Source organism: Molothrus ater, chromosome 30 (assembly GCF_012460135.2).
Source record: "Molothrus ater isolate BHLD 08-10-18 breed brown headed cowbird chromosome 30, BPBGC_Mater_1.1, whole genome shotgun sequence".
NCBI classification, from domain to species: domain Eukaryota; kingdom Metazoa; phylum Chordata; class Aves; order Passeriformes; family Icteridae; genus Molothrus; species Molothrus ater.
This window is the reverse complement of record NC_050507.2, coordinates 2,437,378-2,453,126: the sequence shown is the minus strand read 5'-3', so window position 1 is coordinate 2,453,126 and position 15,749 is coordinate 2,437,378. Positions and strand designations below refer to the sequence as shown.

Below are 15,749 nucleotides of genomic sequence, written 5' to 3'. Positions count from 1 at the left end.
CCTGGATCGTTCCCCCCGGGTCTCTCCCTCCCGGGATCGTTACCAGCAGTTCCCCATGATTTATTACAAATATGGATTTTGATCTAGTACCGATATCCAACTGTGATGGACAAAAACTCTCTGACAGTTTAGGGTTGGAAAGTGGATGTTTATTGTGGGATAGCTCCCAAATACACACTGCAATTTACAGGTGATTGCAGAGTCCTTTTGTTCATACAAGTATGGAATACCCAAAATACAAACACATATTGATAACTTTGGTACATCCCATTCCCAACATGGATATTGATCTAGCACCAATATCCAAAAAATCTCTAAGAATTTGGAGTTAGAAAGTGGATGTTTATTGTGGGATAGCTCCCAAATACACACTGCAATTTACAGGTGATTGCAGAGTCCTTTTCTCTATACAAATATTGAATACCCAAAATGTAAATACATATTCATAACTTTGGTACATCCCATTCCCAATATGGATATTGATCACTGGATTTTGATATCCAAAATCTATGGATTTTGATATCCATAGATATCAATTCAATACAAGTATTGAATACCCAAAATACAAACACATGTTGATAACTTTGGTACATCCCATTCCCAACATGGATATTGATTTATGGATTTTGATATCCATAGATATCAATTCAATACAAGTATTGAATACCCAAAATACAAATGCATATTCATAACTTTGGTACAGCCCATTCCCGGCTTCCTATGGTAATTAGTTCAAAAGCCATTAAGCATGGTAATTAGTTCAAAAGCCATTAAGCATGTGCAGTTTGTCCCTTGAAATGGGGTCCCTTTCATGGGAAGGGGTCCCAAAATGAGGAAGTAAATGAAGTCTTCCTCATTCTGACCTTTCTACCTTTTCAATGCAAATCTGACAAATGAACCCTTGGTAGAACTCCCATTCCCGTCTTCAATTGGTTTCAGAACAGAAGAGCCCTACAATTGTATTATTTTCCTAAAAGCCATTTATCAGTTTCTATATTCTTCATTAGAAACCCAGCTAACCAAACATTGTGCTGACAAGCAATCAATTATTAGTTAACTACGAACTCTTAACTTCATCAAGGCCTACCCATTTATTTTAATTAGCTCCAATTAAGCTTATCTCTAACTAAAATCTTAGCTCCTCTAAAATCTCTAAATTCTTTTAAGTTTATGTCTCACCCGGGTCTCTCCCTCCCGGGATCGTTCCCGGTTCCCGCCGGGTCTCCCATTCCCGGCATCATTCCCGGTGCCTCTCGGGTCTCTCCTTCCCGGGATTGTTCCCGGTTCCCCCCAGGTCTCTCCTATTCCCGGGATCGTTCCCAGCAGTTCCTCCCGCGTCTTTCCCTCCCGGTATCATTCCCGGTTCCCCCCGGGTCTCCCATTCCTGGGATCGTTCCCGGTTCCCCCCGAGTCTCTCCCTCCCGGTATCACTCCCAGTTCCCCCCGGGTCTCTCCCATTCCCGGTATCATTCCCGGTTCCCCCCGGGTCTCTCCCATTCCCGGTATCATTCCCGGTTCCCCCCGGGTCTCTCCCATTCCCGGGATCGTTCCCGGTTCCCCCCGGGTCTCCCATTCCTGGGATCATTCCCGGTTCCCCCCGTGTCTCTCGTTCCTGGGATCGTTCCCGGCAGTTTCCCCGTGTCTCTCCTTCCCTGGATCGTTCCCCCCGGGTCTCTCTCGGGATCGTTCCCGGTTCCCCCTGGGTCTCTCCTCCCCAGGATCGTTCCCGGTTCCCCCGGGTCTTTTCCTCCTGGGATCATTCCCGGTTCCCCCCGGGTCTCCCATTCCTGGGATCATTCCCCGTGGCCCCCGTGTCTCTCCCATCCCGGGATCGTTCCCGGCAGTTTCCTCGCGTCTCTCCTTCCCTGGATCGTTCCCCCCGGGTCTCTCCCTCCGGGATCATTCCCGGTTCCATCCCTGGGAGCCAAGGCCGTGTCTGGCTTGTGTCACCTGGGCTGTGGGTCCTCCCCCGGCCGCTCTCGTTTTGGGGAGATCCCGCTTTATTCCTCGCTGCTTGCTGGCCAGCGCCCCAAATCCGGCAGGACACGCGCCTGTCCCCTGTCCCCTGTCCCATCCTCTCTCCTGCCGGGGCAGGAGGAAGCCACCCCCGGGGGATGGTGGCTGTCACCGCCCTGGTCACACTGCGGCTGGCCCGGGTCCCTGCCCCTCCTGCGTCCCCTCCCCGGGCTCTGAGCGCACCTGAGGACACCTGGGGGAGGCTGTGCAGAGTTTGGGCGTCTCCCTCTCACCCGCACCTGTTCTCCCCCAGGGAAAGCCAAAGCAGCATCGCCCACGCCGGTGGCCTCGAGCCCCGCCCCGAGCCAGCCCGGCGTGACACACCTGGCCGTGCAGGCCACGCCACAGGTAACTGTCCCCCGGGGCTGCGGGGCCAGGGGGGACCCCGGGGGAGGGGGCCGCAGACAGGGGGTGGCCAGGTAAGGGGGAGCCCTTTTGTCCCCCCGCGCAGACCCGGGGGGGAAGGGAGGCCCCGGGTGCCCCTTGTGTCCCTATGGAGAAGGGGTTCTGAGCCAGGGGGTCCCCGAGGTAAAGGGGATCCCCTCTCTGCCCCCCCCATCCCCACAGAGCGGGGTCAGCAGTAATGGGGGGACCCCTTAATCCCCTCCAGAGGGGCTCCTCCACAGCCCCCCAGTGCCCCCCCAGTTCACAGAGCTCCCCCCATCTCCCCACGGAGAGGGGTTCCCAGTTCAGGGGGGCTCCCCCTTTACCTTCCCCAGCCCCCAGGGGTTCACCAGGGAGCCCCCCCCCGGTTCCCCCAGGGGTTCCCAGTTCAGGGGGGCTCCCCCTTTGCCCCCCCCCCAGAGGGATTCCCCGGGCAGTTCCCCCTTTGCCCCCTCCCCAGAGGGGTGTCCCAGGCGGGGCGGGGGGGCCCCGCGGGGGTTTCCCTGATGCTGAGCAGGGCGTTGATTTGTGTTTCTCTTTCAAATCTCATTTATCTCCGCAGGTGTTGGCTCAGGAAAGCTTAGCCACAGGTGTGACAGGAGTAATGGTTCCGGCAGGGACAGTTACTCAACCTCTTCTTATCCCCATCAGTATTGCAGGTCAGGTGACAGGCCAGCAGGCGCTGGCCCTGGTGACAATTCCCACAGCAACGCTCGCCGCGCTCCCGGGACTGACGCCGGCGGCACCTGCGGGGGCGATTTTCAAACCGCCCGTAGCCAATCTCACAGGTAACCGCAGGTAACCCCGCCCCGCCCGCCGGCACCGGCACCGGGGAGCTGAGAGGAGAGCAGAGGGCAGAGCTGGGGCTCCAGGTGAAACCTGGGGTCGATTTGGGGCTCCAGGTGTGAAACCTGGGGTCGATTTGTGGCTCCAGGTGTGGATGCAGCTTAAGGAGCCCAGTGGGCTTGGATTTGGAGGATTTGAGTATCAAGGTGTAGATTTGAGGTTCCAGGTGTGGCACCTGGTGTAGATTTGGGGCTCCAGGTGTGGCACCTGGTGTAGATTTGGGGCTCTAGAAGTGGCACCTGGTGTAGATTTGGGGCTCCAGGTGCAGCTGCAGGAGCCGATGGGCTTGGACTTGCAGGATTTGAGTGTGGAAGATGCAGCTTTGAGGCTCCACCTGTGGCACCTGATGCAGACTTGGGGCTCCACATGTGGCACCTGGTGTAGATTTGAGACTCCAGGTGTGACACCTGCTGTAGATTTGGGGGTCCAGGTGTGGCACCTGGAGTAGCTTTGAGACTCCAGGTGTGGATGAAGCTTAAGGAGCCCAATGGGCTTGGATTTGGAGGATTTGAGTATCAAGGTGTAGATTTGAGGTTCCAGGTGTGGCACCTGGTGTAGATTTTGGGCTCTAGGTGAGGCACCTGGTGTAGATTTGAGGTTCCAGGTGTGGCACCTGGTGTAGATTTGGGGCTCTAGAAGTGGCACCTGGTGTAAATTTAGGGCTCCAGGTGTGGCTGCAGGAGCTGAATGGGCTTGGGCGATTTGAGTATGGAAGGTGCAGCTTTGAGGCTCCAGATGTGACACCTGATGTAGATTTTAGGGCCCCACATATGGTACCTGGTTTAGGGCTCCAGGTGTGGCACGTGCTTCCAACAGGTGAGGTCCAGGTAGATTTGGGGCTCCAGGTGCGGCTGCAGGAGCCAATGGGCTTGGGCTTGGGGGATTTGAGTATGGAAGGTGCAGCTTTGGGGCTCCACCTGTGGCATCTGGTGTAGATTTGGGGCTCCACATGTGGCACCTGGTGTAGATTTGAGACTCCAGGTGTGACACCTGCTGTAGATTTGGGGGTCCAGGTGTGGATGAAGCTTAAGGAGCCCAGTGGGCTTGGATTTGGGGGATTTGAGTATCAAGGTGTAGCTTTGGGGCTCCAGGTGAGGCACCTGGTGTAGATTTCGGGCTTTAGAAGTGGCACCTGATGGAGATTTGCTCTTCAGGTGTGGCATCTAGTGTAGATTTGGGGCTCTAGAAGTGATACCTGGTGTAAATTTAGGGCTCCAGGTGTGGCTGCAGGAGCAGCATGGGCTTGGGGGATTTGAGTATCAGAGGTGCAGCTTTGAGGCTCCACCTGTGGCACCTGGTGTAGATTTGGGGCTCTAGAAGTGGCACCTGGTGTAGATTTCCAGATGTGACACCAGATGTAGATTTTGGGGCTCCACATATGGTACCTGGTTTAGGGCTCCAGGTATGACACGTGCTTGCAACAGGTGAGGTCCGGGTAGATTTGGGGCTCCAGGTGTGGCTGCAGGAGTTGAATGGGCTTGGACTTGTGGGATTTGAGTATGGAAGGTGCAGCTTTGGGGCTCCACCTGTGGCACCTGGTGTAGATTTGGGGTTCCAGGAGTGGCCCCAGGAGGGCTCTGAAATGGGCTTGGATTTGGAGGATTTGAGTATAAAAGGTGCAGATTTGGGGCTCCAGGTGTGGCTGCAGGAGCCAATGGGCTTGGGCTTGCAGGATTTGAGTGTGGAAGGTGCAGCTTTGAGGCTCCACCTGTGGCACCTGATGCAGACTTGGGGCTCCACCTGTGGCACCTGGTGTAGCTTTGGGCCTCCAGGTGTGGATGCAGATTCAGGAGCCCAATGGGCTTGGATTTGGGGGATTTGAGTATCAAGGTGTAGCTTTGAAGCTCCAGGTGAGGCACCTGGTGTAGATTTGGGGCTCTAGAAGTGGCACCTGGGGTAGATTTGGGGCTCTAGAAGTGATACCTGGTGTAAATTTAGGGCTCCAGGTGTGGCTGCAGGAGTTGAATGGGCTTGGGGGATTTGAGTGTGGAAGGTGCAGCTTTGAGGCTCCACCTGTGGCACCTGGTGTAGATTTGGGCCTCCAGGTGTGGCACGTGCTTGCAACAGGTGAGGTCCAGGTAGATTTGGGGCTCCAGGTGTCGCACCTGGTGTAGATTTGGAGCTCAAGGTGCAGATTTGGGGTTTCAGCTGCAGATTTGAGGCTACAGGTGTCGTTCCAAGTGCAGATTTGGTATTGCAGGGGCAGATTTGGTATTGCAGGGACAGATTTGGGGCTCCACATGCAGCTCCAGATGCAGATTTGGGGCTCCAGGTGTAGCTCCAGGTGCAGATTTGGGGTTCCAGGTGCGGCTCCAGGTGCAGATTTGGTGCTCCAGGTGCCGATTTGGGGTTCCAGGTGTAGCTCCAGGTGCAGATTTGGGGCTCCAGGTGCAGATTTGGGGTTCCAGGTGTAGCTCCAGGTGCAGATTTGGGGTTCCAGGTGCAGATTTGGGGCTCCAGGTGCAGCTCCAGGTGCAGATTTGGGGTTCCAGGTGCAGCTCCAGGTGCAGATTTGGGGTTCCAGGTGCAGCTCCAGATGCAGATTTGGGGCTCCAGGTGCAGATTTGGGGCTCCAGGTGTAGCTCCAGGTGCAGATTTGGGGTTCCAGGTGCAGATTTGGGGTTCCAGGTGCGGCTCCAGGTGCAGATTTGGGGTTCCAGGTGCAGATTTGGGGTTCCAGGTGCAGCTCCAGGTGCAGATTTGGGGCTCCAGCTGTTACCCCCCCGCAGCAGGCGAGGGTGGCGCCCTTCAGGTGGGGACGGGGAGGGATCGTCCCCAGCTCGGGGTGGCTTTAGGGACCCTGCACCTGTGCCAGGTGTGTCGGGGACATTTCGGGCTGCCCGGGCAGCAGCCCCGGCTGTAGGTGAGACCCCCGGGAGGGAGGGGACACCCGGGGACGTGGGGGGGGGACACGGGCGCGTTGTGGCGGTGCCGCCGCCGGCCACTGACGGTGTCTCCGTCTCTCCGCAGCCGCCGCCGTGCTCAGCCCCGCCGTCCCGGCCGTCCCGGCGGTCCCGGCGCCGCGGCCGCCCCCGGGGCAGCCCCCGCTGCTGCCCCAGCCCCCCCCGGCGCCCACCCCCCCAAAGGAGCCCCCGGTGTCCGTCCAGCCCCAGATCGCCGGACTGGCCTTTAACCCCGGCATAGTAAGGAGCGAGCCCAGCCCAGGCCGGGCTCAGGGGCCGCGGGGAGCCCCGGGAATGGCGGGGCCCGGTCCGTGCCTCAGTTTCCCCAGGCAGGATCCCAGCCCCGAGGCCCAGAACGAGATCTCAGCCTCAGTTTCCCAAGAACAGGATCCCTGCCTCAGTTTCCCCAAGAACAGGATCCCTGCCTCAGTTTCCCCAGGCAGGATCCCAGCCCCGACTCTCAGAACGAGATCCCTGCCTCAGTTTCCCTGTGCAGGATCCCTGCCTCAGTTTCCCCAAGCAGGATCCCTGCCTCAGTTTCCCCAGGCAGGATCCCTGCCTCAGTTTCCCTGTGCAGAATCTCAGCCTCAGTTTCCCAAGAACAGGATCCCTGCCTCAGTTTCCCTGTGCAGGATCCCTGCCTCAGTTTCCCAAGAACAGGATCCCTGCCTCAGTTTCCCTGTGCGGGATCCCGGCCTCAGTTTCCCAAGAACAGGATCCCTGCCTCAGTTTCCCTGTGCAGGATCCCTGCCTCAGTTTCCCTGTGCAGGATCCCGGCCTCAGTTTCCCAAGAACAGGATCCCTGCCTCAGTTTCCCTGTGCGGGATCCCGGCCTCAGTTTCCCAAGAACAGGATCCCTGCCTCAGTTTCCCTGTGCAGGATCCCGGCCTCAGTTTCCCCAGGCAGGGTTCCAACCACCATGTCCCAGAACAGAATCTCTGCCTCAGTTTCCCCAGTATAAGATCCCAGTCCCTTTTCCAGGTGAGATCCTTGCCTCAGTTTCCCAGTATAAGATCCCAGCCTCAGTTCCCCCAGTGGGATCCCTGCCTCAGTTTCCCCAGGCAGGATTCCAGCCCTGGGGCCCAGAACGAGATCCCTGCCTCAGTTTCCCCATGGCAGATGGTAACCTCAGTGTCCCTGGAGAGGATCCCTGCCTCAGTTTCCCTGTGCGGGATCCCGGCCTCAGTTTCCCAAGAACAGGATCCCTGCCTCAGTTTCCCTGTGCAGGAACCCTGCCTCAGTTTCCCCAAGGAGGATTCCAGCCCCCATGTTCCAGAGCAGGATCCCTGCCTCAGTTTCCCTGAACATAAGCCCTGCCTCAGTTTCCCCGTGCAGAATCCCTGCCTCAGTTTCCCCAGGCAGGATCCCTGCCTCAGTTTCCCTGTGCAGAATCCCTGCCTCAGTTTCCCCAGGCAGGATCCCTGCCTCAGTTTCCCCAGGCAGGATCCCAGCCTGGTTTTACATGCAAGATCCCTGCCTCAGTTTCCCCAGGCAGGATCTGAGCCCCCATTTCCAAGACTGAGATCCCTGCCTCAGTTTCCCAGGATAGGATCCCTGCCTCACTTTCCCTGTGTAGGAACCCAGCCTCAGTTTCCCCAGGCAGGATTCCAGCCCTGGGGCCCAGAACAAGATCCCTGCCTCAGTTTCCCCAGGCAGGATCCCCCTCTGTTTCCACATGGCAGTTTGTGATCTCAGTGTCCCTGTACAGGATCCCTGCCTCAGTTTCCCTGAACACAATCCATGCCTCAGTTTCCCCGTGAAGAATCCATGCCTCAGTTTCCCCAGGCAGGATCTGAGCCCCCATTTCTAAGAATGAGATCCCTGCCTCAGTTTCCCAGGATAGGATCCCTGCCTCAGTTTCCCCTGGCAGGATCCCACTCTGTTTCCACATGGCAGATTGTGACCTCAGTGTCCCTAGAGAGGATCCCTGCCTCAGTTTCCCTGAACTCAGTCCCTGCCTCAGTTTCCCCGGGCAGGATTTCAGCCTCCATTCCTCTGAACTCAGTCCCTGCCTCAGTTTCCCCATCCCAAGCTGTAACTCTGCTTTGGGCAGCTCCCAGCAGATGGATTTAGGGATTTAGGGATTTATGGATTTGAGGATTTGGGCATTTATGGATTTAGGGACCCCCAGGGACTCCAGCGGCCACGGGGAGGGGGGGACGCCCCCCGGGGGTCCCGGTGTCCCCGCTATCCCAGCTCTGACCCCGTTTCCATCCCGCAGCTCACGGCGGCTCTGGGGACGCAGCCGCAGATCCTGGGGTCCCTCAGCGCCCCCCCCCGTCATCGCCACCCCCCTCCCCAGCGTCCAGGGGATCCCGGGGCAGCTCCTGAGCACCACGCAGGGCCAGGTACCGCGGGGGGGGGGGGGGGGTCCCCTGCCCGTGCCCCCCCCGGGGCTGCCACACCTGGGGGGGGGGGGTCCCAGCTGCTCCCGGGGCCGTGTCCCCCCCCTCGGGGCGGGGGTTTTGGGGTCCCCCAGCGCTGTGTCCCCCCCCCCCAGGTGATCGGGACCCTGCCGTGGGTCGTGGCCCCCCCCGGGGTGGCCGCGGCCGCCCCCGCGCCGGCCCCGCCCAGCCTGCAGGTGACAGCGGTGACCCCGCAGCTGCTGCTGAACGCGCAGGGCCAGGTGATCGCCACGCTGGGGGCCACGCTGGCCACGGGCGCCGCGCTGGCCACCGCCCCCCCCGCGCCCGCCCCCGGCAAGAAAAACGGCCCAGCTGAGCCCCCCATCAAGAGCGAGGTGAGGCCGCACCCCGAGACCCCCTGAGCCCCCCCCGAGTCACCCCGAGACCCCCTGAGTGCTCCCGACTCACCCCGAGACCCTCCGAGTCACCCTGAACCCCCCGAGTCACCCCGAGACCCCCTGAGCCCCCCCCGAGTCACCCCGAGACCCCCGACTCGCTCTGAGTCACCCCTGAGCTCCCTGAGCCCCCCGAGTCAGGGTCCCCCCCCAGGTCACCCCTGGGTCCCCCCCAGGCCCTCCGGTCACCCCCACGTCACCCCCAGGTCACCTCCGGATCCCGCCCCGGTCATCCCCCCTCTCCCCAGGTCCCCCTCAGGTCCCCCCAGGTGACCCCAAAGTCACTTTCGGGTCCTCCTCAAGTTACCCCCAGGCCCCCCCCGGTCCCCCCCCCCCCGGTCACCCCCACGTCCCCCAACCCCCCCCCCCCATAGGTGACCCCTGGGTCCCCCGGGTCCCCCCAGTTCCCCCCAGGCCCCCCCCATGTCACCCCGGTCCCTCCAGGTGACCTCTGGTCCCCCCCATGTCACCCGTGGTCCCCTCAGGTGACCCCCAGTCCCCCCCCCATGTCACCCCCAGGTCCCCCCCAGCCCCCCAAGGTTCCCCCCCCCCCCCGTCACCCCTGGGTCCCTCCCAGCCCCCCCCATGTCGCCCCCCCCAGGTTCAGCCCATCCAGCCGGCCCCGGCGGGGGTGGGGCCGAGCCCCCCGGCTGTGCCCAAGGTGTCGGTGCCGCCATCGCCGGGGCCCGTCCCGGGCTCCGAGACCCCAACCGTGAGCCAGCTGGTGGCCAGTGAGTGCTGGGGGCACCGGGGGCACTGGGGGGACTGGGGGCACTGGGAGCAATGGGGGCACTGGGGGGACAGTGAGTGCTGGGGGCACCGGGGACACTGGGAGCACTGGGGGGACACTGAGTGCTGGGGGCACTGGGGGGACTGGGAGCACTGGGGGGACTGAGGGGGACTGGGAGCACTGGGGGCACTGGGGGGACAGTGAGTGCTGGGGGCACCGGGGGCACTGGGGGGACTGGGGGCACTGGGAGCACTAGGGGGACACTGAGTGCTGGGGGGACTGGGAGCACTGGGGGCACTGGGGGGACTGAGGGGGACTGGGGGGACTGGGGGGACTGAGGGGACTGGGAGCACTGGGGGCACTGGGGGGACAGTGAGTGCTAGGGGCATTGGGGGCACTGGGGGGACATTGGGGGGACTGAGGGGACTGGGAGCACCGGGGGCAGTGGGGGAGACTGGGGGGACTGGGAGCACTGGGAGCACTGTAAGCACTGAGGATACAGGGAGCACTGGGGGCACTGGGAGCACTGGCGGAATTGGGGGGACAGGGGGCACTGGGAGCACTGGGAGAACTGGGAGCGCTGGGAGGACAGGGAGCACTGGGAGCAAAGGGGATACTGGGAGTACTGGGAGCAATGGGGCACTGGGAGCACTGGGGGGACAGGGAGCACTGGGAGCAAAGGGGGTACTGGGAGTACTGGGAGCAATGGGAGCACTGGGGGGACAGGGATGGCAGGGGCTGGCATGGCTGGCACAGGGCGGGTGGGCTCAGGGGGAATAGTGGGAAGGGGCATGGCAGGAACTGGGATCGTGTGGGGAGAGGGATAATGGGGTCTGGGGTCCTTGGAAGGAGGGATAATGGGATGAGAGGAGGGATAATGGGGTCTGGGGTCCCTTGGTAATAGTGGGGTCTGGAAAGTGTTGGGAAGAGAGATATCAGAGTGTGGGATCCTGGGAAGAGAAATAACAAAGTGTGGGAGGAGATAAGAAGAACTGGGGGAGGAGATAAGAGGGAGTGTGGGAAAAGGGATAACGGGGGTCTGGGCTGAGGGGTTTGGGATCCCTGGGCAGAGGAATAACGGGAACTGGGAAGAGGGGTAACAAACAGGGACTGGGGTTCTCTGGGATTAACAGGGACTTTCCTCTGGAAAGTGTTGGGAAGAGAAATAACAAAGTCTGGGATCCCTGGGCAGAGATAAGAGGGACTGTGGGAAAAAGGGATAATGGGGTCTGGGATAAAGGATCTGGGGTTCCTGGGCAGAGGAATAAGGGGAACTGGGAAGAGGAATAACAGGGACTGGGAAAGGGGATAATGGGGAAATAGGAAGAGGGATAACAGGGAAATGGGAAAGGGGATAACAGGGACTGGGGTTTTCTGGGATTATGAGAGTCAGGGAACCACTGGGAGGAGGGAGTGCTGGGTCCAGGGGAAAAGGGATAACAGGGGCTGGGGTCCCTTGGGCACAGGGGGCTCTGGGATCCCTGGGCAGGTTCTCCTGGGCACAGTGGGCTCTGGGTCCCTGGGCACAGCAGGCTCTGGGTTCATGGGCACTGCAGGCTCTGGGTCCCCCGGGCACAGTGGGTTCTGGGATATGGGGGCACTGCAGGCTCTGGGTCCCTGGGCACGGTGGGCTCTGGGTTCATGGGCACTGCAGCCTCTGGGTCTCTGGGTCCCTGGGCACAACAGGCTCTGGGATCTGGGGGCACTGCAGGCTCTGGGGACCCGGGCACGGTGGGCTCTGGGATATGGGGGCACTGCAGGCTCTGGGGTCCCTGGGCACAGCAAGCCCTGTCCCTGGGCACAGTGGGCTCTGGGTCCCTGGGCACCACAGGCTCTGGGATCTGGGGGCACTGCAGGCTCTGGGGTCCCCGGGAACGGTGGGCTCTGGGATATGGGGGCACTGCAGGCTCTGGGTCCCTGGGCAGGTTCCCCTGGGCACTGCAGGCTCTGGGCACTGCAGGCTCTGGGTCCCTGGGCACTGCAGGCTCTGGGATCTGGGGGCACTGCAGGCTCTGGGATATGGGGGCACTGCAGGCTCTGGGGTCCCCGGCCCCAGGGCTCACCCCCCCCGTGCCCCCCAGAGCCCCCTGCCCCGCCCAGCACGGAGGAGGACGGGATCAACCTGGAGGAAATCCGGGAATTCGCCAAGAACTTCAAACTGCGGCGCCTCTCGCTGGGGCTGACCCAGACCCAGGTGGGGCAGGCCCTGACAGCCACCGAGGGCCCCGCCTACAGCCAGTCTGCCATCTGCAGGTAATGGCACCTGGGGGACAGGGACAGGGCCATCTGCAGGTAATGGCACCTGGGGGACAGGGACAGGGACAGGGCCATCTGCAGGTGAGGGGACAGGACGGTCACATGGGGCAGGCCCAGGGGCAGGGACAGGTGGAGGAAAGGGGAAAAGATGGAAAACTGGGGGAAGGGAGAGGTGGAGGATGGGAGGAAAACGGGAGGAAATTGGAGAGAAGGAGGAAAAGTCTGGGAAAGGAGGAAAAGCTGAGAATGGGGAAAGAGGGGAAAAGGAAATTGGGAAAGGGAAGAGAGGGGGAGAGAGGGGAAGTGGAGAAAAAGGAAAATGGGCAAAGGAGGAAACTGAGAGAAAGGGAAGGAAATGGGCAAAGGAGGAAACTGAGAGAAAAAGAAGGGAATGTGCCAAGGAGGAAATGAGAAAAGGAAGGAAATGGGCAAAGGGGGAAAGTGAGAAAGGGAAGGGAGTGAACAAAGGAGGAAAGTGAGAGAAAGGGGAAGGGAATGGGCCAAGGAGGAAACAAGAAAGGGAAGGGAAAGGAGGGTGCTGGGCGTTGCTCTCCCCTCACTGTCACCCCCAGTCCCAGCCTTGTCCCCCATCCCTGAGGGTCTCCCGTGGCCTCCAGATCCCCTCAGGTTTGACAAGCTGGATGTCAGCCCCAAGACATCCCTGCCCAGTGTCCCCTGAGTGTCCCCCCTGAGTGTCCCCATGTACCCTCTGAGTGTCCCCTGAGTGTCCCCTGTGTCCCCAGGTTCGAGAAGGTGGACATCACACTGAGTATCCCCTGTGTCCCCACTGTCCCTGCAGGTTCGAGAAGCTGGACATCCCCTCTGTGTCCCCTGAGTGTCCCCTGAGTGTCCCCTCTGTGTCCCCTGTCCCCACAGGTTCGAGAAGCTGGACATCATGCCCAAGTGTCTCCTGTGTCCCCTCTGAGTGTCCCCTGTGTCTCCCCTGTATCCCCAGGTTCGAGAAGCTGAACATCACGCTGAGTGTCCCCTGAGTGTCCCCTGAATGTCCCCTGTGTCCCCTGTCCCTGCAGGTTCAAGAAGCTGGACATCACACTGAGTGTCCCCTGAGTGTCCCCTGAGTGTCCCCATGTCCCCTGTGTCCCCTTAGGTTCAAGAAGCTGGACATCAACTGAGTGTCCCCTGAATGTCCCCCATGTCCCCGCAGGTTCGAGAAGCTGGACATCACACTGAGTGTCCCCTGAGTGTCCCCTGAGTGTCCCCTGAGTGTCCCCGTGTCCCCGCAGGTTCGAGAAGCTGGACATCACACTGAGTGTCCCCTGAGTGTCCCCTGAGTGTCCCCTGAGTGTCCCCGTGTCCCCGCAGGTTCGAGAAGCTGGACATCACACTGAGTGTCCCCTGAGTGTCCCCTGAGTGTCCCCTGAGTGTCCCCGCAGGTTCGAGAAGCTGGACATCACACTGAGTGTCCCCTGAGTGTCCCCTGAGTGTCCCCGTGTCCCCGCAGGTTCGAGAAGCTGGACATCACACTGAGTGTCCCCTGAGTGTCCCCTGAGTGTCCCCGTGTCCCCGCAGGTTCGAGAAGCTGGACATCACACTGAGTGTCCCCTGAGTGTCCCCTGAGTGTCCCCATGTCCCCGCAGGTTCGAGAAGCTGGACATCACGCCCAAGAGCGCGCAGAAGCTGAAGCCGGTGCTGGAGAAGTGGCTGCGGGAGGCGGAGCAGCGGCAGCGCGAGGGGCAGCAGCACCTGCTGGAGTTCGTGGGGGGAGAGCCGGGCAAGAAGCGCAAGCGCCGCACCTCCTTCACCCCGCAGGCGCTGGAGGCGCTCAACGCGCACTTCGAGCGCAACGCGCTGCCCACGGGCGCGGAGATAACGCGCATCGCGCAGGAGCTGCGCTACGAGCGAGAGGTGGTGCGGGTGTGGTTCTGCAACCGCCGCCAGACCCTCAAGAACACCAGCAAGCTGAACGTGTTCCATGTGCCCTGAGGGCAGCGCCCGGCCCGGCTCTGCCCCGCCGCCAACACCGGCACCGTCACCGGCACCGCCTCAGCAGCGCCCGGGGCGCCGGGCTGGGAGCGCTGGGAGCGCCCCCGGCTCCGCCCCGGCTCCCGCCAGCAGCACTTTGGGCCCTGTTCTGTCCCTCTGCCACCCGGTTCTGTCACCACACCTGTCCCTCTGTCCACCATGCCTGTACGCGTGTCCATGCCCACTCTGCCCCCTCAGCAAATAGCGGTGCCCCGAGCTGGGGGCGCTGGGAGCACCCCTGGGTCCGCCCGGGCTCCTGCCAGCAGCACTTTGGGCCCTGTTCTGTCCCTCTGCCACCCGGTTCTGGCACCACACCTGTCCCTGTGTCACCTGGTTCCAGCACCACACCTGTACCTGTATCCACCTGTGTCCAGCACACCTGTGCCTGTGTCCACCAGCCCAGATCTGTGTCCACCACACATTTACCCGTGTCCACCACTCCTGTGCCTGTGTCCATCACACCTTTACCCGTGTCCACCACTCCTGTGCCTGTGTCCACCACTCCTGTGCCCATCACACCTGTACCCATGTCCACCGTGCCCAGACCTGTGTCCATCCTCACTCTGCCCCTCAGCGACCCCACATGCCCTAAACAGGGAGCGCTGGGAGCGCCCTCAGCTCCCCCCCAGCTCCTGCCAGCAGCACTTTGGGCACTGTTCTGTCCCTCTGCCACCTGGTTCTGTCACTGCACCTGTCCCTGTGTCACCTGTTCCATTATCACACCTGTACCTGTGTCACCTGGTTCCACCAGCACACCTGTCCCTCTGCCTCCACCATGCCCATACCTGTGTCCAGCACACCTGTCCCTGTGTCACCTGTTCCATCACCACACCTGTCCCTGTGTCACCTGTTCCATTATCACACCTGTCCTTTTGTCACCTGGTTCCAGCACCACACCTGTCCCTGTGTCCACCATGCCCATACCTGTGTCCAGCACACCTGTACCTGTGTCCAGGCCCTCACCTGTGTCCACCAGCCCAGACCTGTGTCCAACATTCAACGTCTTCCACACGCTCTGAACTGGGAGTACTGGGAACATCCCAGTTCCCAGTGGCAGTTGCCCCCTGACCACCTGCCATCAGCCCTTCGGACACTGATTTTGTCCCTTTGGTCACTGATTTTGTCCCTTTAGCCACCCCTGCTGTGCCCGTGCCCGTGCCCACCCCCTGTGCCCTCAGCACCCTGAATTTGGAGCACTGGGAATCCCTCTGTGTGCCCCACCAGTCACAGCCCCTGACCTCCAGCCGTCAGCACTTTGGCCATGGATTTGTCCCTTTGGCCATGGATTTTGTCCCTTTGGCCACGGATTTGCCCCTTTGGCCATGGATTTGCCCCTTTGGCCATGGATTTTGTCCCTCTGTCCCTGTGTCTGTACCTGTGCCCACCTGTGCCTGTGTGTGCCCCCTCCTCTCACACACGACCCCACCTGTGACACACATGGTGACAGACCCCCACCCCGAGTGTCAGTCACCCACCCACCCAAAATCAGCGATTTCCATTTTCCTGGGTTTTGCCCTTTTTCCTGTGTTTCTGAGGCGATGTTACGGCTCACCGGGGGTGACCCCAAATTTATGTCACCCCCACGTTGCGGGTCCCCCACCTCGTGAGGGGCTTCTGGAGGTGATCCCCCACCTTGGGGACGTCCCGTGGGTGGATTTTGGGGACATCTCCGCCGGGTTTGGGGGGCGTGAACCCCAAAGCAGAGGCAGCGCCCCTTCCCCAGCTCCCCCTGGCCTGAGCGACTGGGGGGGACACGGGGCGCCCGCTGGGGCCGCGGCAGACTGATGCACTTGATGTAGTGGTGTGAAATAAACAGTATTTTTCTTTTTTC

General features: G+C 60.9%; 1 protein-coding gene across 1 annotated transcript in view; it reads left to right on the top strand.

Moving 5' to 3' along the window:
• The window catches only part of POU6F1 (POU class 6 homeobox 1), a 33,404-nt gene extending 17,655 nt beyond the window's left edge, over nt 1-15,749 (top strand). Inside the window, 9 exon segments of the mRNA XM_054517686.1 lie at nt 2,270-2,364; nt 2,963-3,188; nt 6,217-6,389; nt 8,371-8,421; nt 8,423-8,497; nt 8,650-8,889; nt 9,551-9,680; nt 11,761-11,932; nt 13,534-15,749. Of these exon segments, the coding sequence (XP_054373661.1) occupies nt 2,270-2,364; nt 2,963-3,188; nt 6,217-6,389; nt 8,371-8,421; nt 8,423-8,497; nt 8,650-8,889; nt 9,551-9,680; nt 11,761-11,932; nt 13,534-13,879 (1,508 nt within the window). The 3' untranslated portion in view covers nt 13,880-15,749.